Raw genomic sequence first — 25706 nt, forward strand, 5'->3', positions numbered from 1 at the left:
GTTAGTTGTTCTTTCCTTATCGTTTACTCCTCCTTTCACACGTTTTCTTTTTTTCTTTTAGTGTGCTCTTAACTGCACCACTGCAGGAAACTTTGCTCCAGTTCTGCTTTCCTTGTAATCTTGAGTCATCGGCGTCATTATCTGCCACATCCTTACTTTATTCAAGAAAAGAAATCTAAGCTGCTTCACAGCCTTGGCTTGTAAAAGAAAGCTAATTGGTTTCAAATTGAGCTCGGAACAACAATAAGCGAAAGTAGAAATTCCTCCAATGCAACTCATTGAATTGAATTTCTATCTATCATTTTCAGTTTCTTTATCTTTCTTTGGTTTTTACCATCTGTCTGCCATTGTCCTCAGTCTTATTGTCTGGTGTGTCAGATGGATGAGAAAATAACATCACCAAGAGAGTGGATGGGAGAAAGAGCAGACGAAGAAGAAGGAGCAGACAGAGACAGTGAAACAAATCTGTATAGACGCATCATCTGTGCGCTGATCCATGAGTCTTATGTAAGAGAGAGGGCAAAAAAGTGGGTGGTTTGGAGAAGGGGGGAGGGTGGGTGGCAGCAGCAGCAGCCGCCAGGATGTTGGGGAGAAATGGTGAGAGTGGCGAGAGAAAGGCGGAAGAAAGGAACGAAGGGAGGTAGAGGTGGTGAGGCAGGGGTGGTGAGGTGGATAAGAAAAGAAGCCGGTGGTGATGTAACCGTGCAGCCTCACACCTCCAGACCCTGCACGACATCGGGGAAGGCTCCTCGCGAACAAACCCTCAGGAAGGGGATTATCTCCCACTCACACACCTGCTTTCACACTGGAGACACGTGCAGACTTTGAGTAGAGCCTGGTTACAGACTAAAAGAAAATAAGTTAAAAATGCATCACCGGGGTGAGTAAGAGCTGATGAAACAAACAGAACTTCAAGAAATGGAGAGACACTGTAAAAGATGGAAGTGTAGTTTAAAAGAGATGAAAATGGAGAGAGTAAAAGAGAAGAAGAGGACTGTTGTTGTCTCATGGCATGTCTGGGCTTCACTTTGAAACATAATGAGGCTGGCATGGCTCTGACAAAGAGAACAACTAAGCTGGATTTTGGCTTGTTTATTGGTAAAATGGGAGTGAGTGGAATTATTGTTTGGAGAGAGGAAGGCTGTGCCTCGGCATGTCGCCGCTACGATGATACCAGCGGGGTGTGTTTGTTTTGTTTCACAGTTTGAAGAAGCTTTGTCGTGGCAGGGTTTCTGTGCGGAGCATGGAAAAATAACTAAACTCGTTGATTTATTTGTTTTGGATAACAATATGAAATTTCTGTACATTCAGCACTGAGATTGCCCGTGACATTTTTGGCACGAAAGGTGAACTGTTGGGAGTCAAGTTTAATGCCACTGGACGGATTTTCTGTGGACGCACACCACAGAAAACATAGTGTAGTCCTAATCAACCACAAAGCATCCTGTAGCATTAGAAATGTCCGATTTTTACTCTTAGAAAGGGAGCAACAATGCGGGACCAGTGTAGTGCACATGAAAATCATGCACACTGTCCCATCTTAATAAGCCTGTATCCGTGTTGGTTTTGCTGCAGGGAAAAACATGTGTAGGCTTGATTTTAATTTGGCCACTGAATCTCAGACTTGTGCTTCTTGAGCTCTTTTCTTGCTTTGTTACATAAATGTCAGTGACAGTTTTATATCTTATGTCTGAATGAGACCCCAAAATCACTTTTACGCATCCCCAGCGACCACAACAGGCATTCATTGATGCTGCAACGATAATATAAATAATTTAATTTGTGAGAAAACTGAGAACATTATTCAGAAATGATTTCATTTACTTTTTAACTGACTGCTGTTCTGCAGTAGTGAAATTATTCCCGTACATGCACCAGCTGTGAAATATCGAATAAAAATACATCATTTCAGTAGATGTCCTGTCATGTATGAAATTGAAGAAGCAACGCTTAAAACTTTTGGACATAGAAAAAGTTCATTTACAAATATTTATAAAATTGAGTTCTCGTTTTGTCGTCGCTGATTGTAGATTGATGAAGAAAAAAAATGACTAAATGATTTTAGCATACAGCTGCAACATAAAGCATGGGGAAAAGTGAAGGGGTCTTAATGCACTGTAATTAATTCCTCTCTCAATGAAAGCATGTCTGCAATTACAACAAGATAAGTTCAGTGATTTTACAAATACCTGACAATGTCACAATGTTCTGCAGCCTATATAGGTTGAATCATGCACAGTTGCATGATCCTGTGAACCCGAGTGATAAGATGTTGAGCAATAACCTATTTAAGTTGGAACGTGGAGTTATTTAAGGATGATGGCCTAGTTGGACAGCGGAGCAGACGTATAGTATCCCCCATAAGGGGACATATAGATAGTACGAACACACAAACATCATCATCAACTGTGCAGAAATACGCAGCAGCACTGCTGATTCTGTACTTTGACTGCTTTTGTCAGTGAGAATACGAACGTGTGTAAATGAGCTGCTAACACGAGGGTGAGTTCTCGATCACACAGCCCACTCGCTGCAGCGACGTCGGGGCCAGAGGGCTCATCTCCTGTGGTACCGCTCGAAGTAAACAGTGCAGACGTTCAAAGAAGAGAAAGAATGAGCAAGAAATCACCGAGAGGAGAGGAAGTTCGGACCTTCACACACACAACTTTTTTTTTTTTTTTTTTTTTTTTTCTTCCCAGCGCTCAAATTATACCACTTGAATGCAATTTCTTTTTTTCTTTTTTCTTTTTTTTCCCCCTCAATTTCAGGCCTCACTGTTTCTGAAGTACCATCTGATTTGAAATATGATTGTGACCATCAGACCCAGATATGAGACAAGTGAATACTGTGAGACCAGCAGATAATTCTCTCCCATTGATGAGCATTACAGTTTTATTCACTATTCATTAATGATTCAAGTCATAATCAATTTGTTATTAGCTGTTTCGCCTTTATCGGTCTAATATGATATATTCAGTGGTGGAAGTGGGCAGATATTGATTATGCTATTGAGACTTTAATGATCAGGTTGATGGACTGAATGGTTGACAACCATGACTTATTATCAACTCAATACAATAATTAGAGGACGTTTGGGAGGCAAAAACTACAATAGGTTGGCTTGTCCTAATCGCCTTGCACACGTTTGTGGTCCAGTTTGTCAGTGAACAAATAAACATATTGATCACAGTCATTAGATTTCTCCCCCGGAACTGAACAAAGGTAGGACTGAGACCTTATGTTTCTAATGTAAACAACAAAGGAAGTTTCAAAATTAAAACCCTGCACTTATCGTAACAATTCAATACAAATAACTCAAAACATGGCAGCACTTAAAAGATAAAGGGAAATAAATCAATAAAATTGAAAGATTATATCACATTAGGGGCAGAAATCAACAAAAGAACAATAATAGATTTACCTTATTTACTCCAGAGCAAAATCCACTTGACAGTTCAGTTCCCTCTCGACAATCAGATCCATCCTCACTACTGAAAATGTGTCAAATAAGAAATAACTGTTTGTCCTCTTGATATTTTTTGTGCCAAACAGGAACAGTTGCTAAAAAAAACCAGTCATGTGAATATTTGTATTCATTGGTACAATTTATTGACTGAATTGCTGTGAACCAGTCTAACATCAGATTGAAGTACGGATACAAAAAAAACCTTGAAAACCTCAGATGTAGGCCACAGTTGGAGACTTGTAATGTCAGTCGCGGTCAGTTGTCATTGTTCTGTGTTCTTGGCCCGCAAACAGTTCAACAGCCGAGCCAATGATGTCAGAGCTCCTCGTTGTTTTCTTCTTTTTCCGTCCTGAAACTTCGGACCGGCGCGCCAAACAAGGGCCAAGGTTTTAACCTTTTGTTCCTGGGTGTTTTGTGCCTTGCCACCCACCCACCCAGACACACACACACACACACACACACACCATACAGAGATGGACTTGTTTATCAAACATTCACACCAACACTGATACTCGTTTTCTACTCAAAAAAAGCCCACATAATACAAAAAGACACCTTCTTTTTCTAAACTGTGAATTGTGAGTTAAACGTAAAATTTTCCACGGTCTTAGATAAGGAGATCAAATTTCCAGCCTGTGAATGACCATGCAAGGTCATCCCACCAGGGGATTTAACTACTCTTATCCTATAATATTGTTACGTCACCTCAAAGGCTTTCCGATAACTTGCGCTGCACAACCTTGATCATATTATTAACTCTGTATGCCATTTCAATGAGCGCCTATAGCCCAGGGTTTAGTTATACAACCAACCTTCATTGTTCATTATGTCAACTCGTGCACGTTGGTGAGTAAAAACAGGATGACGTTTGTCTTTGAAGTGATATCAAGGCAAATTTTTACGTATCTCCGACCACCAATCTTAATATAATCTGCACTTGGTGAATGCTGTATGAATCCAAGGTTTATGTTAATGGGATTCTTCATCAATTTTACAGATGAATTGCTTTGTATGAATTTTACATGACGATGGTGTAACTCGTCCTCTTTTTTTTCTGGCCATGTAATCTGAAACTATTTTACAGTGAGTGACTCCTGTTCTGGATGACGACAGCGGGAAGATGTTTGTCAAATGGCTCTTTGTAGGATATTTGTCCCAGTGTTCAGTTTGATTTAATGGAGAGATGTTCGGCCCTTCGTCTCATTGGGATTGTTGTGCGTTTGCCTGTTTCAGTGGAGAGCATTCAAGTAAACTCAAAAAGAAGGACTACGTTGTATTTATTCATTTACTTTTTCAAAATTGAACCAGGGATTTTGCAGCTACCTAAAAACCTCCGGGCCGTGATGAGCTTTGGTTATAATTCAGCTCTAACCTTGATTTTTACACCCTTGGCTTCCAACCTCGACGTGATGTCACGAATCTTGCTCTTACATGCACGTCTTGAACTCAGATCTGTGGGAATACAAAGGAGCTTGAGCAAACTAATGCGCAAACAGCCTTCTGCTGTCAAACTCTGCATATGCAGTACATCAATCCGCACAGTCAAGGTCAAACGAGTCGAGATATCTGAATTATTATAAATAACAGCCAGTCAGCATTGAAATTTTGGATATCTGAAACTGGGGTTTTTAATTGGTGAAAAATAAGGTACGATATCTGTCAATGCCTCGGTGCTGGCGTAGTTTATTAGTTGATTTATTCTCAAAAGGGATAATGAATGAATCTCACATTTTTCCACATGATATGGGGCCCTTTTTAACTGTGATTTCAGCGACCAACACAAAACACTAGGCCACGTGAGGAAGTATAATTAGGCTGTCTTAGTGGAATAAAAGTGTAGGAGTCTCTGCGCATCAGCCAGCTAAAAGCTCAAATTGATGCGTCAACAGATAACTGAGGCTCCGTCTGGAGCTCTATGGTTTCTTCATCAGAGAGGATGAAGACGTGCTTTATGTTGAAATGTTTGTAGCTGCATTTCATTTAATGCTCTTAATATCACCGTGTGCACCACATCTCATCTTCTCAGATCTTGTAGTGAGGCAGCACCTGAGTGCACTTGTTTTTGCTCGAAGCAAAGAGGCTGCGTGAGGGTGAATAAGAGGTCGCGGTTTTTCTGCTTCCCATATTATTTAAACATATCGGTAAGATTTTACGCACACCAGTATAAAGAGGATTTTCACTCCTAAGTTGGACTAGGATAAGCTCTTTGATGTTCTCGTCATTAGGAAAATATATAAATGGGTCTGAAGCCCTCTAAAAGTAGGATTTCTCTACCCAGGCGCGCGCGCGCGCACACACACACACACACACACACACACACACACACACACACACACACACACACACACACACACACACACACACACACACACACACACACACATGAGGGTCTTGTGAGTCATCCTCCGAGATCTGCACATGTGACGATGCAAGAATTCCCCGGCAGCCAATCAGAGCTTTTTGAACAGAGGTGTTTCCATGGCGACGACACAGTGACAGCAGCAGATGGGGTTGCTGCTAAGAAGAGTGAAGGAGAGAGGCAAGTGAAAGGGAGGAGAGGATAAACACAGTGAGATATATATATATATATGTATAAAAAATAGTCTTAAGATGACAAATATGGTTCGAACTTTTAACCCAAAATGTAAAACCCATGTGACCTCCTTGCTGACCCCTCCCCCTCCCTCTCCCCCTTAAAAAAAAAAAAAAAAAAAAAAAGCAGTCAACCTCGGGGGAAACACTGAAGCCAGGTGATTTTTATCTACCTGGGTGGGCCCGGCCAAGTGCAGCCTATGTACGGAAAGCACTGCGAGGATTCCTGTTTCTGTCTGGTTCCCTTGCTCTCAGCTCCCAGCGTGATGATCAGTTATTTTTCTGTCAACACATTTTCTTCTCCCTCCCACCTCTCTTCTTACAAAGATCTACCTCCTTTCCCGTCTTCCCTTCCCCCTCGTTTACTGGCAGGTTCATTATCACTCCGTCCTACATCGCCTTTGGTTCTCGCAACCTTTCCTCGTCGTATTATATCCCTTATTTAATCACCTTGACCTGTGCCTCTTAAGTAAGAGCTACTGGAAAGAAAAAAAATACACAGCAATGTTAGTTTTTGTAGTAAATATTATGGGTAAGTGGCATAGATACATGTGGGTAGATACTAGATACTTACAGATCTAGTAATATCCTGTTTTTTTCCCATCATCTTTACTCTTCATAACGTAGGTACTAATGATGCAAAAATCTCTGCGAGACACTGGTTAGTTTGTTTTTCCTTGTTCTCTTTCTCTGCTCTTTGAGTGCCTGCGATGTGAGTGATCGTTATTGTAGTATGACGTATTGAAATCGGACTAAATACTGCATCAGTCATGAAAAAGTAAAAGGCAGCATCTTGTTTTCATTTCATTTCCAGCAGCAAAACGGTTTAGATAGTGCACAACGGCTGGCCTCCTTTGACTTATTACGCAATTTCTAAAATGACTATCACGCATGGGTACATTGCTAAGTCGACATGAAAATGATATATCCCCGATGCCTACTTCAAGCGGGGAAGGCATCCCCTCCTCTTCTCCCTCCCTCCTCGCTTTCTTGTCCACTCTTCAGGCTCACCCGCCTCCCGCCTCCCTTCAGAGAAATGTTGTTTTTAATTCTACACTTCCATCTCCCTGCTTAACACTGTATCTGTGATGTTCTCCGTGCGTTACTCATTAGCTTCATCTATATTTAGATGTCTTAAGGAACACGCTGAACTATCTTGGTGCTATCTTGCAGACACATGCTGTTAAACGCAGCGTATCCACACCTGTATTTGAATGTCTCTGTCCAGAGATACTTTCATTTATTCTTGTTACTCTCCAGGACAGTTTATCCAGAGACGAGAAAAGTCAAAATTATATCAAATACAGAGGGAATGGGACTTTTTTTTTTGTATGTATCCTCGATAACATGTAGAAATCCTTTCAAATTGTGTTGGACGTAAGCAACTGTTTTCAGAGGGTAAACTGTACTCTTCGCTGAGGTCATTTCCAAATTGGTAATGAAAGTCTCTACTTTGACCTTTTAGTCACTTACTTTTGTTAGTTCATATAACAGTAGAGCTGGAGCTGAAACTGTGATCCCCTTCACTGGACTCCCTCATGAGGCTGTCAATATTTTCACTAAAAATAAGATAAAGTAATTGTTTCCCGTTGTTTTCTTGAATTTACGTTGCAAAATATCAGCATGAATCACATTACATTAGTAGACTGCTTTAAACTGTATAAGACAAATATCCATGTGGGTTTCTTGGCTGCACATTTCGCCCTGTAAATAAAGCCTTCACATGTTTGTTTGTTTTTTTCTGCCTCAATAAATGACTTTTTCTTCTTTCTTTTTTTAACCTTTTGTGTCCTTTTTATATTTCTGTCTTCAGATCACCGAGCTGTTGGATGATGAGAAGTGTGAGGCCGAATGTGAAGAGTTGCCTCAGGACGGGGAGGAAGGACCATCAGCCTCCGACTCACCACAACACGCGTGCACTGACGACGGCCCCGCAGCCAGGTGACACATCACACCTGCATCCTTATCACTAGATAAGATCACTGATCAAAACATCCTCTGGTGTCATCTCCCAATCATATGGGAGGCCTTCTGGCCAATCCAGTCATTTTATCAACTGCTCGAGCTTTTGTTTGGTGTGTAATGGACTTAGAGAGTTAATATAACATCTCATCACTGTCTTGTGGCATTCATACATCTCTAGACTCGTCAAGACATGTCCTACAATTACAGCTCGTTTTCTTAGTAAACATTTCTCACACTCATTGAGTAGTTTAATCCTGTGGTCCTCTTGGCTATGGCTAGTATCCTTTCCGTTATGTAGCCTACTAAAGATAGATAAGCGAAATAACCTGATTATCATTCATTTCAGGCATTAAATTGGTGTTTCTTTGCACAGAAGAGCACAGTGTAGTAGTTAGGGTTACACTGCTTTCTTATAGTAATGCTTCTTTTATTGGGCACGCTAGAAAGAATATAAAATGTATTAAACTTCATTAAGTTTGCCTGATAAAATATTTTGAGTCTTTAGTTGCGGTATTAATGCATATTTTGCATTTTCCGTTTTTTGTTTTTGTTTTGTCGAGTCTAAATTCGGTGATCTCCAAAAGAAGTGGTGACAACACAGTCGACAGTCTGCCAACACATCAGCAGTTCAGTCATGACAGTTTTAGACATTTATGAGTCGGTTGATTTACATGTTCAAGTTTGAATTAAATATAATCTCCATGTTTTTATATCAGCTCTTGATCTAAAAAAACATTCTCCACTCTTCAAATTAGTCATCAGATCAGTCCCAGGGCCAAACTAATGAGTCTATAAAATCTTTATGAATAGAATTCAACTGTCCTGGTTAATGAGGTTTTCAGCTACTCATGCTAAAGGGCTTTGTGTTCTCACGTCGTTCTTTTCTACCTGGTAGCCAACCAAATGACACACACACACACACACACACACACACACACACATACACATACACACACATACATACATACATACATACACAGGATAAACAGTCCCTTCAAATATTAAGCCCGGGCTGAAGGAGCAGAGTTCAAGCTGCCCGCTGGAACGCTGAGCTCTTCTCAGGTTCTGCTGATCTACTGATCCCCTTTAAGTTCATTATTGAGCTCTATACCTGGACTACTCTATGTAGACACATACACATTTTACACCATGTACTCTTCATCACTGAAGTGAACAGTGCACATTGTAAAATTATAATGCTGGTAATAGATGTGCGGAGAGACACAAATGTTTGCTTTGAGTTGTATTTCAAGTAGAAAAGTTAACTATGAAAAAAAGGTTGGCAGCAAAATCATTAAGGGACATTGTCCAGAATTTCTTTTGATGTGGCTTTTGAGATTTTGAATCCCACTTCCTTTGCAGACTTCATAGTCCTGGTTGAGGAACTCGGGGGGGGGTGGGGTCAGGAAGCCGGTCATGTAGTGCGTGGTTGTCCCAGAACACATTTGTGAGCTCCCATTCTCTTCCAAGGTCCATACATTTCCTGCTGTTTGGATGGTGTTACATTTTAGTTTTTCTTTTGCTTTCTATAAAGGATCTAGGGTCATGTGTGCCGCTGTGCCCTGGTAACGGAAATGTTGTCTGGTGTTTAACCCTCTGTGGAGGCTGTTGGTTGAATGAAAACACTTGTGGCAGCTTGAAGTTGTCATTTTGGAGAGAAAAAGCAGAAAGAAACTGTTGTCTCCCTGTTTATGTTTAGCCATGCTTTGGGAGTTTGTTGTTCGCGTCCCTGTTGGGTGAGTTTTGATCCTACAACAGCCAATGCCTTGAATCAGATTAGTTAGAAAATTATAACTGTGCCGTTTATGGTGCAAATGTCGCAGATAAAAACAATAAATTTTTATAGGAAAATAAAAAATATAACTCAGTTTTGCAACGAATTAATCATTTAGATGAGCACACATAGCTGTCTTCAGATTCCACAGTGGTTTATGCCCCATTTTACAGCCATGCTGCTGCTTTATGGTGGCACTTTAGTCCTTTTTTCCTTATATGAGGCAGTTATATGCATCCATTTTATTTTAATTGCTCTCTAAAGTCAGTGTCATATTGGTCTGCTGTCCTCTTGACTTTTGCCACTTTGGTTTCTATATTTTGAATCCATAAAAGTTACATTCATCTCATCATGCACAAACTAATTTGATAACTGTCTCCATGTGGAGATCTCAATTCATTCTCGATCCTGTCTCATATAGTTGTGTAAACCAGGAGTGTTGTATTCATTCATTCAGTTCTTAAGTAGCTTGCTACTTGTTAAAATAAAGGCAACGTTGTAAAGCAGTGCAGGACCATATATCAGCTGGCTGTGTGTGCAGGCGTGCGTGTGTCAGGATGAGGCTGCTAGTCATACCCTACTGACCTTTAAAATGATTACAGACTGTAATCCATAATCCACACACACCGTTGCAGATTCTTACACTATACACACACCCAATGCTCACATGACCAACACTATATATTGAGCCCGTATCTCTGCCGCTCACGATAACACCTGCACTGAGACGAAGGTGTGCTGTTGTCCCAGTTCAGACCACCGTTCCTGGGTTCAAAAGTCTGCGTCGTGACAGATGAGGTCGTGGATAACAGCGGGATTCAGGCAATCATGTACGTGTCTGCATCTTTAAATCGTTTTAGTTAATACTTTGTGTCGCAACACTAAGGGACTCCTCAGTGTGTTTGTATTTGTGTGTGTTTTACTGGAGGAAGACTTCAGGTGGCAGATGTCGTACAGTGTTGCACTCTTTGCTGATGAAGGTGTGTGTGTGTGGGGGGGGGGGGGGGGGGGGGTTGCATGCTGCAAATTATTTGATTTAAATGACCTTGGCCAGACTGCCTTTATCTTTAAGTCTAATGTGATTGTTTTAGCTGGCATTAATTCTCCGCGGCGAGCCTGCAGCCGGTATCCCTGTGACCCTTTTGAACCTTTTGTCTGGTCTGAGGGATTATTGCTGTATTTGTAGACCCTGCAGTCGACATCCTGCACCACAAAGCCTTTTAAATAATGTACAGCTTTACAGAACACGTCTGTGTGAATCATTAAAAATATTGAGCACCGACTTCTTTTATGTGGAATCTGGCTCATTTTAAGTCCAGGTCCACACGTAACAAGAGAAAAGGGTGTGAAGCTCCAGGCTTTCAGTCCAAGCTACAAAGATCAGTTTTTCAGCATGTTTCAAGAAAATTGGTTCGATATACAAAGAAGAAACAGTCATATATTTATTTTTCCTTCTGACCTGGAATCTGGATTTTAGCATAAATACACTTAAATAAAATGTTTTCATTATGACCAGCAATTCATTTATGTAATGAGGCATTTTCTTGTCACATTTAGCTTTTGTTCCATTATTGATTAATCTGTTGATACAATGTCAGAAAATGGTGAAAAATTCCCATAATTTCTTAAATCCCACCTTAATACTCAAAGAACTTCTTTGTCAGACCAACAGCCTCAAGTCAAGTCAGTTTTATCTATATAGCACATTTAAATACAACAACATTGAAAAAGGTGCCGCGCAAATTTGAACAGAATAAAAAAAACGATCAGGTAAACTTGCCATTAATGACAAAATCTGCAAGAAAACTAAATTAAAGAAATAAAAAAAAATGTAACCTGTAAATATTTACATTTCAGAAGCAGGAACCAAACATTTATTTGTAATTCTTTATTGAAAAAGACTTCAACTGTTAACATCATTATCAGAATTGTTCCACATTAATTTTATGCTGATGAACTGATTATCTGACTAACTGTCAAAGCTCTGTCTCAGCTCTGATCATGTAGCTGAAGATGATTTCTTATGTCGTGTGAGGAAAATGTTGCGTTCCTCCATTTTTATGATACATTTCCAGATCCCACTGTTTCAGGAATTTGAAGAGTGCGATTGCCAGTTAAAATACACTAAGCACTTTTCATCGATAATCTGTTGGGTTTGTTTCTCTGCTTGAATATTTTGAGTCGAGCTTGCTGTTTTATGTTTATCTCACGTATTGTTTGACATGAAAGTGGTTGTCAAGGCGCTGAAATGGAGAGAAAGTACCTGTCGAGTGATTCAACATTAACTGTGGCTGACTTGTTTGTCTCTCACTTGACAGACAGGGAAGTCTGTCCTCTGTGGCTGTTGCAGGGCTCCTTTAATAGACCCTGACAGATGCTGTCGCACACACACACACACACACACACACACACACACACACACACACACACACACACACACACACACACACACACACACACACACACACACACACAAACACCCCTTACAGTCTGACAGCCTCCGCTCATTTCACATCTATATATAATCCCTGGTATTTCTCCTCTGATCTCTCTTCTTACCCCATCCCCACCTTCCTCCCTCCGTGCCCTCGCTAACACTGTCTGTGGAAAGTATTTTTCGTGAGGCCACTGAAATACCCTGGCAGACCCGAGGAAGGGGGCTCTCGGGGAGCACTTTTGGCCCCGGCGAGGAGGAGACGGCCAGGAGGGGAGGGGTGGATTAATGGAGGGAACAGAGAATCAGAGGGCAGAGAGGTGCCGTGAGGGAGCCAGGAGAGGGCTGGAGGACTGGAAAGTGTCCGTACTTGTGAACGATTTATTGATTTGCAGTGTGAGTGAAAGTGCAATAGCAGACCTCAGGAGAGAAAAGGTCAACCCAGACAATAGAATTAAACACATTAGAGAAACACTTGTTCCCCGAAGAAGAGCCTCCATTCCTTTTCGTAATGCTGTAGATGACCTTGGGTCTTCTATTTCTTTAATGACCTCTCTGTTTATTTACTCATGAGAGTCTCTTCGACTTATTTTAATGTGGCTGTGGAAATTATTTACATCCCAGTGCGAGCATCAGTTTGCGCGTGCAAACCCACAAACCAACGCACACAAATGCACTCGTGTCTTCGATGTCGCATACTGAGCTTTGTTTCATGGGGAGCACCTCATGATTCATGCACACTCCGGCATACAAACCCAGTAACTTTGAGAAGGCGCTGTAAGTAGTGCAACAGAAGAAAAAAAATTACGTCAGGCCAAAGTTGTAAAGTAAAAGGGGCCTTTGGACTCTGGAGACAAGACGGATAGAGCAACAAGCTAAACGGCGTAGATCGGACAAGTTAGGACAGGAAATGCATTCTTCTCCTGTGAAATAGCTATGAAATATTTAGGAGGATACTTGTTTTTTTTTATGACTAAAACACATTAAGCTGTTTAAACTTTGTCTGTAGGCTGCAGCACGAAGTAGGAAATAACAAAAACAATCAATGGACAAAAAGGGAAACCATTTAACGATGTTTTTTGCGCTAGAAGCACAAAAATCAAGGAAACGTGACCGAATCAGGATTTAAGAAAAAAAACACGCTTCCCTTCGGAGACCCTCCCGGTGGAGTATGAAGCGGTGCAGAGGACCGGACAGAATAGTTGAATCAGTTTCAGGTTTGATCGCGCTTGTTGATAATAATTTGCAAGGCGAGCTGAAAGAAACCTTACATTCACTATAAGGAATGAAAATGACTCAAACCATTTTTGATTGTTGAGGTGTCTGCTTCTCTAAAAAGGATGATTGCAAATGTGTTCGTGTCCAAATTGATCACTTAATTTGTGAAGGTATTTGCTCGGCTTTCTACCTGCCACCTGCTGCAAATTGCTGATGTGCTGTAAACCTGCACTGCGCACGTGAACACGGTTCATGTTGCAGATTATACAGTATGTGTCTACACGTGTGATGGCAAAAAAGATTTGTCTCTTCCTCTCGTTTGCATTGTGGCTCCGGAAAGTCTCTTTGTCAAGTAGGCTCTAAAAAGTCTCTTGTTTTCTGTCTTATTTGCAAGTGATTCCTTTTTGTTTTACTTTCCACATCTAATTGACGACTCCCCTGTCCTATGGTTATATTACCATATGAAAACAGATACAAAGGGAATGGGAGTGACTGTCAACTGTTTGTCACACTTTATAACAGTATCACACTACGGAGGAGATCTGGAAGCATTGCTGGACACCTCTCTTTGAGAGTGGCATGTATTTGCTCCTCCTTGCAAGAATAAATGTCCGATATGTTTGATTTTGAACCAAGCCTCTGAGTAATTTTTCCAACAACGTGGAACCGATTCTCTTGTGGGTTTTTCTTCGGTGTTATGACTTCAGCAGAACTAGTGTCCCACCCTGTTTACATTCATGACAAGCGCATTTTTAATACTGTATATATACACGTAGGTGTATATATACAGTATATAGGTCAGAACAGGAGTGTCAGCTGTGTGATTGTGGTGTTTTGACCTAGTTAACGGGTGCGTCGCACTTGGTTTGTATTTTTCTGTGGTTGACACCAAATGAAATACGATTGGACAAGTTTTTTATTTTTTTATTTTTATTTTGTTCTGTCCAAAATATTTTGCATGCTGCATTTGGTAATACTGGGGAAACATATAGTTTATTAGATTACAATAATTGGCCTGGTTTTACTGTTTTAAGTTAGATTTTGCTCTAAAATTTATAGTGCAAATAATTGTATGCACTCAGTAGCACATCAAAATTCAAAGGTAAGATATAGATAAATCCCTCTTTTGTTCGACGTCCTTTACTAACTCTTGGTAAAAGCTTGTATCATCTTCACAATGATGTTGATTCTGTCTTTGATTTGAACAAAGCTTATCTGAAGTCTCTATAAGGAACCAACTTAATTTAATTTAATTAAGTGTTTTGTCGTGATTATCAGGGTATTTTTTTTTGTTCATAAATAGCAATCGCATACAGTATAGATAAGAGATAGACTAAAATGTATAGTAACATATATGAAATATTTTTTGAAACGAAACCACAGTTTTTTTAAAAAGCTCAAAGCTCATAAAAAGTATAAAGTATCATGGAATTTTTTGTATTCTTTTGTGAAACAAGCTGATTGAAGAATCTCATTTTGGAGTGTCCCTGAAGGCACCATTTTAAAAGAGTCCTGTTCACTTTATAGCTCATACAGTATAATAACATGATATAGTCATGTATACTGTAAAGATATCAAGTTGTTTACTTTGGTGAATAAAAAAACAAAACTCAAGACAGATAAAACATGAATGTTTATTTTAAAACTCAGATTCATGCTCATTCCTATTTATTCACAATTGATCTAAAAACTGGTCAATAGTATTTGACCATTTCTTCCCTTCCACTTCATCTTGTCCTGCCCTCACCCTTCACTTCTTCGATAGCATCGAGGAACAACGTGTAACACGATATACTAACTGACCTAGATAGCACCGCTCGTCGGCATGCTGCTATCAGCGCTCACCCACAACTGTTCTTTCTGGCTTTCGCTCACGCTCCTGAATCCCCAACAGAAACAATATTTATTATTGATTGCTGAGGCCGAAGCCTCTTTATGTCGACACGTTCCACCATTGTTGCTTTGTCTTCGTCACAGAAGATAGAGTTCGAGTTCGTTTTCGAGCGAGGTAAAACCGACAATAACACCGGTCAGGCTGAACGCCAAAGAGGTGTTAATAATTAGTGTCCTCTCTCTTCTGGAGGAATTTCTGGAACGTCGTAAGTGTTTCCCAGGAAACAGGAAACAAAACAGTATTTAAAATCAGATGCTCTAAGGAAGTCACAACAGCCACATTTTCTTTTCACGTACCTTTAAATCTCACAAAGCACCAGATCTGGTGTTTGGTTATTTTCCTTTTGTTTAATATTTACACTTCATTTCTAATGTGCTTTTCAAATATTCAAATATTTTTTTCAGCATGGTCTGTGATTCTTGTCTTGATGATCTTGAGACCCCTGCTTTAGTGTCTGTGTTTGATTTTATTGCTTCTCGTTGTGAGTGGATCGCAGATATCACTTTATGATTTAGTTTTTAAGCTTCTTTTTTTTTTAGCCTCACCTAGTTTAATCAGGGTTATTTATTGTCCATTGATTGCCAGTGTAAACACAACAATAACTTTAAAAAGGCACATTAAAGAGTCATGATACCCTGAGAGGGACCTCTATTCCTTTTCTGTCCTGCCTTCTTCCCCCTCGCTCTGTTGTTTGTCTTAATATTTAGCCTTCATACCTGCTCTCCTGTTGTCTCTGTCTCTCTGCATCACTGTCGCTGCTTCTCTCCCTCAGTGGTCTGTAAATCACTAAATGTATTAATGCTTTTGATACGCTGTCATTGCAGAGGGCTCATACAGGGTGATGTAAAAGACACAGGTGTGTGTGTGTGTGTGTGTGTGTGTGTGTGTGTGTGTGTGCGTGTGTGTGCGTGTGTGTGCGTGCGTGTGCGTGCGTGCGTGCGTATGTGCACGGCATTTCACAGCCCACTGGGCTGGCTGTAATAACTGCTGAGTTTATAATCCCCACCGAGTGGACCAAAAAAAATTGAACCCCCTCCCACTTTCTGCCTCAAGATTGGCCCACACAACTCATTCCCTCTTTACAATTGGCTCCTAACTTCGGCCCCTCCCATCCCATTGGTCCTCCTGGGGTTGTTGCCTGGTTACATCAGAAGCTCGTATATTTGAGCAGAGCTCTGGATGTTTACTGCAGCACTTTTACAGACGGAGTGCAGAGTGAGGCAACCTCACTCGCATACACACACGCACGCACGCACACACGCACACACACACACACACACACACACACACACTCGTTCACGCATTCAAGAATACAAACACACACACACACACACACACCGGTTCAGAGGACGCCACAGTATGCACTCTGGCGATACCCTGGCTCTGCTGCTAGACCTGCTGGTACTGACGCTGACTCCTCAAAGTGCTCAACTGGGATAACCTACCCACTGGATACAAGGCTGAGAGAGGAGAAATCTGAAAGGAGCACAGACTGAGTTCAGCAAGATCAAGCTAACAGCTGGATACTGCTCCTGCAGGAGATGAGACTTGTGGCTAGCAGGCAAAAAGAAAAGAAAGACAGAAATCGTGCAGAGTTTGGGTAAAAGTCGAGTGCCGCCGCTCCGCTGGACGTTCGAAAGATAAAAACAGGCTGGACTTTAATGACCTACCAGTTAGCTTGCTGACTGCGCTGGGGAGACCAGAGAAAACAGCCCGCCGGACACACAAGACAACCCTCACACTGAACACTGGATCCTCCGCCATCAAAGCGGCCAAAAGAAAACAAAAAGGGAAGATCACAGTGAGAGAAAACACAGCTGGAAAAATGAGAATGGCCTGTGACATTCTGCTGCAGAGGTAAACATCAAGGTTATGTAACTCCTGTCGTCTGACTGGAATAAATGATTTGAAGGCTGAAAGAATGAATGGAAGGAGGAGAAAGCAAATATGTGGCCGGATGATAAATGAATGAGTGGATGAGAAGTGGAGGGAGAAAGATGCATGAAAAAAACAAACGGCATGTGCGTTGGATTGTTTTGAAGGATGAAAAAGGGAAAAGCTAAATGAATGGAATAAGTTTTGAAAGGGTAATTGAATTTGTGGAAACCTTATTAACCTGGCCGGTTTGAAAACATTATTATACGGGGAATAATGGAGAGAAATGAGGTTTGATTGTTTGAGACGAGGGAGGGGTTGGGGGGGAGGGGGGGGTCTTTTGTTGTGTAGAAAGACCCCCGGGGAAGATGAGGAGAAAGGGGCCACATTGCTTAACAGCTGGTGTTGTGTTATGCAATCTAGATCAAAAGAAAGTAGGAGGGCTGGCTGAAAGTGTGTTAACATTTTACGACACAGCAGGGAGGATAATGCCACTTGTCCATTTTAATGAGCATTTTTCTGTTAGTTTACCCTCCATCAATCAAATGCGAGATGTGCACATTTTAGCATGTAGGTGCACTCACAACAGGAGAAGGTAACAGCTGTTGTTTTTTTAATATTATGGAGACCCAAAGTGCTCCAAGAAGCTTTTAGCAAGCAACATTTGAAGATGATTTGGCATTATTTGTGGATTAGTGAATTGATAGTGGGACAAATTGCGTCCTTTCTAATGAATCTCTGGTAACAGTCCATTAATCGATTTGTTGTCTTGACAGGAATTTAATCCGCCCATTGATAAATGATTAAAGTCCACCAAGTTGCAGTCTCTCGGATGTATTGATTTGCTTTTTCTTTGATGTAATTAAGATAAACATTTAATATAATTAAAAGGAGTAGCCAAATGATAGACTGGTCGATTCTAAGAAAATCAATCAGCAACAATTTTAATAAGTTATTCATTTCTAACTTTTCTTGTTCTAGTTGCTCAAATTTAAGGATTTGATGCTTTTCTTTGCCGTATGTGAAAAGGTCTTAAATGTTGGTCAAAAAATACCTTTTATGTCACGACCTCGAGCTCCAAGAAATTGCATGTTGTTTTTTTGTCTTTTATTTTATTTTTTTATTTTTTTTTAAACTGCGTTTTAATATTTTATGGGCAAATTGATTTATCAACATTGCTAGTGTTGATTGCAGCCCTAAAATTAAATATATTATATATATATTGGCTCGGTGAGACATCACCTTTTGCTTTTGAGAAATTTTTGATATTTTTGACTATATTCTGACATTTAAATAGTCAAGTAATTAAATACATAATCCCCAGTTTTAACTGATTATTATAATGAAAATAGTGAGGAGACAGCAGTTTTAAGTGCTGCCAGAAACTGAGACTCTCAACCAGCGCTGAAAAATCGAAACTATTTAGAGCGAGCTATTAGTAGTGTTGCATTAGTTCATCATGACTGCGCAGACGGAGGGAGGAATTAAAGGTGGGATAAAGAGGTAAATGACTGCCGTGGAAGATTTGTTGAGTCAGCGAAACAAAATAGATCATTATTCTCAGACGGCTAAATGACTGTGGGATAATTAAAGAGAAAATAAATGAAGCAGAGCTCCCATCAGTTATTTATTGCGCCGAGTGCAAAGCACCTGATGGAAACAAACAAACGAGCAGCACTGAGGCAGAAGCCCAAACAGATGTTAAGTCCTGGACCTGCACTGTCTGTGAAGTCGTGGACTGTTTGAATGCAAACATCGGTCGTGAGTCGCTGGGACGGTTTCTTGGCCCGACACGAACGACTGTGAATTGTCCTCTTGTTTCGAGGAGAGCTGTTTATGTGATGTAAGATGATGCCCGTGCTCGTGATCATCTGGGTGCATGTGAGGGTGTGTTGCAGGAGGTGCTGTGAGGGGAAAGGGACGGCTTAAGCAGAAAAAGTGTATTTATGTCTGAAGGAGGCAACGAGCCAGAGCCGTGACCTGCATCTTCTTGTGTGTGTGTGTGTGTGTGTGTGTGTGTGTGTGTGTGTGTGTGTGTGTGTGTGTGTGTGTGTGTGTGTGTGTGTGTGTGTGTGTGTAAATGCGTAGACTGCAGTCTGTAGTCTGCTTTGCTGACAACAGCACCGCTGTGGAATCACAACTAACCTCTAACTTACCTTTTGTACTCGCACTCACACATTCATCTCCTCGGTCTCCTTTCTGTCCAGCCATCGGAGAACTTGTCGTAAATAAAAAAAATAAATAAATAAATTGGGGGTGAATTTGATGTAGTAAACCTCAGTCATGCCGAGTTGTTGTTGTTGTGTCACTCGTCAGCTGACAGGAGGCCGCTGACACACACTCCCAGCGCAGCGTTTCATCTCCCGCAGTTTATACACAGTTAGCCGTGTGAAACGCACTCGTGCCTTATATTTGTGATCAGGTACTTGCACAACTACAGAAACCGGCTCGGCTGTTTTGGCCCAAACGTGAAAATGCAGCGGAATGTGAACACTGGACTGACCGAGGTGTTGAAGCGCTGCAACAGGGTGGAAATAAGAAAAAGCTCAAACAGGTTTATACATGTTGCTGCAGTATATTTCAGCAGGGCATGTTTCTCAATGATTTTATCTTACATCCCTGCCAGAGACATAAAAGGTTAGAATAAAAGATGATATGAAGCCTAATGAGTTCATCCTCTCCACTACTGACACTAAATATGGTATTTAATAAATACAAGTTCCTAATAAGATCTGAACTGTACTGAAACAGCTTTCTTTGGTACAGTTCAATTACCCAAGCGGCAGGTTTAAGTATGGATCATTAAATGTCAGGTATGATGTCATGTTTAAAGGTAAATTGGCAGTAAAAGTGTAAATGATGTGGTCCATTAGTGCTTTTTCCTGCATGTTTAAACAGCACTGATCATACATTTTATCTAAATAACACATGACTAAATAAATAAATATGTGAAAGGTCAAAATATATGCGGGTACTAATTTACTACCCTCATAAAGTTGAGTTGACATTTCATCGCTGGGTTCTAAAAATGGATCAAACCTGGTCAGCTGCAGCTCCGTGGTTCTGTTTTCACTTGTTTTAGAAAGGTCATATTTTCTTTTCTGGTGAAATGAAACCAGAAGTGCGTTCGCCAGCCGTCGGATGACGCATACGTGCGTCCGGTGACCTGCTGCAGGAGAGCCGCTTTCCTGCAGTGATCATGCTCGGGGATCTGGTTAGCAGGCTGCAGATTAGCCTGATACGATCTGACAGATTCTGGACAGCGTTCAGTTTACGCAGATGCCTGTAGGACATAGGTGGTAAAGCAATTGGTGAATGATGATGTTTAAATCTCATTTTACATCAAATTTAAACCTTTTAAAGAGTGATGACACAGATCGGTGAACAGTCAAAATGTGGCATCCGTCATCATTCGCGAAATAAAGCTCGAAAACAATCGGACCGTTTGTTAGCTACTGTGGGATTATCCAAGTGACTCTTTGCTTCTGGTCACTATCAAAGGTTTATAGTGTTGCTGCCAACAAACAACCTTGCGACTCCTTAAGATGTCTTATCTCAGTCCGCCGTCGGGGACGATTCTAATCTGACTTTTTGGGAGCCGAGCCGTCATTTGACAACTCCAGTGACACACTTGGTAGTTTTAGGTCAAAGACTACAGCAAAGCTAAACACTTAATATTTCTGAACATAGCTCAGAGAAATCCTGCCAACACGTGAATTTCTGCATCTTTATTGGAGTGTCCAGACTTAATCTAAATTTCACATGTAATAAACACCTCCCAACAGTAGTTTTTCCTTCTCAGGGGCGAAAAGGTGCACGATTAGATGTTATCTTTGCTACTTGGGGCCTCTGGCAATTGTATAACGTCCATAAGGGCCCCATCAAAGATCTATTGTTAGAGATACAGCCACCCAGCGTGGCCCTTTAGGGCACAGCTCAGCAGGAGAGGCTGCTGTCAGATGTTGTAAGTGCGTTGAGGGGACAGTCGCTGCTGTCAGATGTTGTAAGTGCGTTGAGGGGACAGTCGCTGCTGACGGGACCCTGCAGGCTGCGTTCCTCTTTAAAAGGCAGTGTTGACTCACAGGACAAGGGATCTGATGTAAACTCCAGGCAGGCAGTGACTCGACAAAATTAACATTGGACTCACCCAAGGAAGCTAAAACAACATTATCCAAGTACTTAATCAGTCAAATGTAATGGGCAAGAGAAGAAAAGAAAATGTCCAGGTTTTTTTTTTTTTTTTTTTTTTTTTTGAGTCTGTTTTCACGTTTCATTTTTCCTCTTCTCTCACAATCAGTCATATTTTTTTTTTTTTTTTTTTTTTTTTGGCAGGCTTACTGTTCAATCTGCTCGCACCTCTCTTTCTCTTTAAGTCCGTCTCTCCATCACACATGCAACATCAAGGTTATGGTGTCAGAAAGGGAACGTGAGATGGTTGTTGCATTCAAAGTCGGTGAGAAACGAGGGAGGAGGAGGAGGAGATTAAAGAGGTGATCACATGAAGGAGAAAGAAAAAGGGAAAGTTGAGAGAAAGATGAGCAGGTGGCAGTGATGATATCAAGAAGACTTTTTATTTGGCATGTTGGGGTCAAATGAGGGAAAGACGGAGTACGAAGAGGTGAAAGAAGACTATACGAATTAATCATGAATTGATTTTGAAGAATATAACCCCGATGATGAGAGAAGGGAGCCAGAAATGATGAGAGGAAAAATGCAAGAGTGACAAGAGATGGTAAAAGAAGATGTTTCCTATCAGCCATTAATAATTCAGTCTCTATTGATCTACCTGAGCAATTCTTGCTGCATTCAATGTGTGTGTGTGTGTGTGTGTGTGTGTGTGTGTGTGTGTGTGTGTGTGTGTGTGTGTGTGTTGTGTTGGAGAGTGTTACGTAAAACTGAAGTCCAGGCGTTCCTGTCGCTGAGTGTGTTTGTGAATCCAGCGTCAGGACACATCTCAGCCACCTCCCTGTTTCATGCTGCGCGCACGCACGCACGCACACACACACACACACACACACACACACACACACACACACACACACACACACACTTCCTTGCTTTTGGAGGAACACAGAAGAACAAATATGGCATGACACAGCCTTCTATCTGATCAGCAGGGTCGAGCAGATCTCTGTAGCCTAAATAACAATCTGCCCACCCAGAGTGGCGCCACTGACTCAAACCGTGTGGGTGGGTGGGTGGGGGGGAGGGGGGTGGTAGTACATTGCTTGATATTGTCATTTGGCACAAGGGATCTTCTATTCAACTCATCATGCTGACTTTCACTCGTCTTTGTTTCATTCGTTTTCACCTCTACTGTAAAAACTCACTCATCAGTTGATCTCTGCTCTGTTCCTCTGAACGCGCGCACGCACACACACACACACACACACACACACACACACACACACACACACACACACACAGATAAAAATTGTTTGCATAAATATTTTCAGTCTTCCTCCCTGTTTTGACTGTGGCTGCCCGACACACACCATCCAAGGTCATTTTGTGTGCGTACGTGAGTGGAGGAGTACGTGATGTTCTAACCATGTTGTCCTGTTCCCTTGTCCGACTCCACAGCTCCCACCTCTCCCCCATATCCATCCTGCCCGCTGACTCTGCAGAGTAAGTGCACGCCGCACGCACGCTCATACATGCATCACAGCTCCACGACACGTGCAACACAAAAAAAACAAAAAAACATTTACACACTCTGAGCTGTGGTACATTGTGAAACAATTGAGTCTGACAACTCATTTTATGTGTGAGTAATTGGGAAAAATCTGTAATCAAGCTCCTGCGTATTCAAGTGATATCAGGATATTATGATAGAAAAGCTGCAAATAATGTGTAAAGAGAGAGGGAGAGTTGGCCGAAGTGTGAGGCAGTAAAAGACCATCTGCTCAAGAGGCTAAATAAAACAACAGAAATTAAGACGGACGTGCAGGCAGCACCGAGAGGAGTGGATTTGAAAGAAAGGGTTGAGTGTTTTGATTATGAAGCTAAACCAAAGCATTTTGCAAGGCTCGGTGCTTTCAGAGCCCCGGGGACATGAACTCAGCAATCACATGACTGTCAGGCCTCTGCTGCCTCACTGCTTGATATGGAGACAGAGGAAAATCATTTTCTCTGATGTTGTGCATTCATGTGCGTTTACTGACCTCAAAGCTCGAGGGCACGGAGCCGTCTCAGGACCGAGGAGTAATACAGGAGTGAGGAAATTCAGAAGTATCAGTGATAAAACAATGCACCAAATGGTCCTATTAAAGCAGTCACATCGTGAGGATTCAAACTAGCAGTTGTTCTCATTAACGATTCATTTGCATATTATTCCTGGTCCCGAAATAGGGCAACATTTCCATCACAAGTACTTAAAGTACAGTGAGACATCTTTAACCCTTTAAGACCAGATGCAACATTTGTGTGAAAGCTCAGCCGAGTGCCAGGACTTCCTGTTTTCATTTCAAATTAAAAGCCCTCTACGATATCATATTCAGATGATCCAGCCATATGCAGTACTAAGTCTAGACCCGTCTTGTTTTTTTTACAGTGCGACGGTTTATTCATTTTTTCTCTTCTTTTTGTTCATTGATTAATGAAATTGTGTTGTTCAACCAGTAATACAAAAGATATCCAGTTTTACTGTCACATTAGTGCAAATTCACACAAGATAGCAGCTGCAACTAAGGAATGTTTTGCGGTTTGCTTGAAAAATTACTTAAATGTCCAATTAATAAAGTGAATGATTACAATTTTGGCCCTTGACGAATCGATTAATGGGCTAATTGTTTAAAAGCTTTGTTGCTTTGGGCTGCTTTTTCCTGCAATATGCTAAGAATAGCCTGTTTGGCTCACTTTTTGTATTTCTAAATAAATAAATCAGCTCATTCTGATTAAACAAACAAATTGTGCAAGTTTACACTTTAAAAACAAACAGAAAAACAAACAAAAAAGATTTTTAACCAAAAATATGGTGGATGAAGGTCCTAAACAGTTTGAGACACCTGTGGGCTGAATTGTAGGTTTTAAAAAGCTGTTTGGCTGTTAAACTTTATGCAGACATTTTATAAAGCACCAAAATAAGAAGAAACATTTTGTTTTTAAGCACAGCTCCAACTGGTCAAGAATCTCGTGGTACTTGCTTGTAGGGAAAAAAAACATGTCACTTGCAGTGACAGAGATTTGGTGAGTTTCACCGTGTCACCCAAGATCATTTCAGGAAGTGCATTCGAAGTGCGAGGGCTTCGGTTACCTTGACAGTCTTGTGCCTCTGAGTGTGATAAATGTCTCCTCTTCCCTCCGGCTACCACGATGTGTTCAAAGGCCTCTCCTCTGTCGGGAGGAAAAACGTAGACGACAGCAGCAGACACGGTGCTGCAAATAAGAAATCATATTTTCCTGCTCGTGTTCCTTTCTGGAAATGGCTGTTTGTGTGTGATGTAAAGTTATTATTAGTGGGGCTTCCCACGGCGGGAGGCAGGGGCGGAGCTGCAGGCAAAAGGTGGACATGTGGTGCACAGTTTGTGTCTGTCTGTCTGTGTGTCTGTGTGTCTGTCTGTCTGTCTGTGTGTGTGTGTGTGTGTGTGTGTGTGTGTGTGTGTGTGTGTGTGTGTGTGTGTTCATATATTCACAACTCGCACACAATTATTTCACCTCAACCCGACATTTTTTATTTTTTTTTATTAATTTTTTTTACCTTAAATGGACATAAAAGACACTAAAAGTTACGTTTCAGTGCCAAGCTGGTGTGAATATGTTCCATAGAGCCAGTCTGATTTTAAAATATTCAGCGGTACGGAGCAACCGTGATTTAAAGACGTCGTTATCTGTTGGATAACATAAATGTACAGACGAGAGAATAAGTTGGTGTAACAGATGAAACTCGCTGCAGAGCTGAACCGTGAGAGCAGCTGGTGTGGAGGAGTCGGAGCGAGCTGTTGGGTGTTTTCCCATTTAATGTCTTTTTCCTAGCAGCTCTGCAGCTTCCACTGCTGTCTGAGCTGGAGCAGTGACAAAGCTAACAGACCGCGAGATGCCGGAGTAAATGAGCGAGGAATACATTATCGTCGCACGAAAAAAAAACGTGGTCCAGTGAATTAAACCTCAGCAGAGCCTGCAGGATCATCCGTTGCATGTCGGCGTGGAGGAGGTCAGAGCGTGACCGCTGGCTTTACCTTTTATAGGCCGCAACGTCCTCGCCTCCCTTCTCCTCCGACTCCAGTTAAAGCTTATTAATCCTATTAGAACTGGACCGGGTTATTGACTTAATAAGGACTTGTTAGATAGCTCGGACTGGAAAAGAAAACATTTTAGTGATTAATAGTCTCTCAAAATGTTTGATACATTATTAATGTTTAGTAACTGTTTCACTGCGTTTACCCGATTGCCAAATATGCTCTTGTATTCAGCAAAGATGAACACATTAGTCATTTTAAGCTCCAATCATTTGTCTGTTGATTGATTAGTAGACATTTTCTGTACAAAT

General features: G+C 41.2%; 1 protein-coding gene across 5 annotated transcripts in view; it reads left to right on the plus strand.

Annotated features, from left to right (window-relative positions):
• The window catches only part of fam13b (family with sequence similarity 13 member B), a 69871-nt gene that overhangs the window by 30461 nt on the left and 13704 nt on the right, over positions 1-25706 (plus strand). For 4 of the 5 annotated variants that reach the window (XM_069171361.1, XM_069171365.1, XM_069171364.1 and 1 more), the window contains exons 7-8: positions 7872-7999; positions 22802-22846. In XM_069171361.1, coding sequence (XP_069027462.1) covers positions 7872-7999; positions 22802-22846 — 173 coding nt within the window. The remainder of the gene's footprint in view (positions 1-7871; positions 8000-22801; positions 22847-25706) is intronic. The other variant, XM_069171363.1, reaches the window with a different exon arrangement.

The sequence above is a fragment of the Embiotoca jacksoni genome, unplaced genomic scaffold (assembly GCF_022577435.1).
Source record: "Embiotoca jacksoni isolate LCO1_2020_lvr unplaced genomic scaffold, fEmbJac1.0.p SCAF_5, whole genome shotgun sequence".
Taxonomy (NCBI): Eukaryota; Metazoa; Chordata; class Actinopteri; family Embiotocidae; genus Embiotoca; species Embiotoca jacksoni.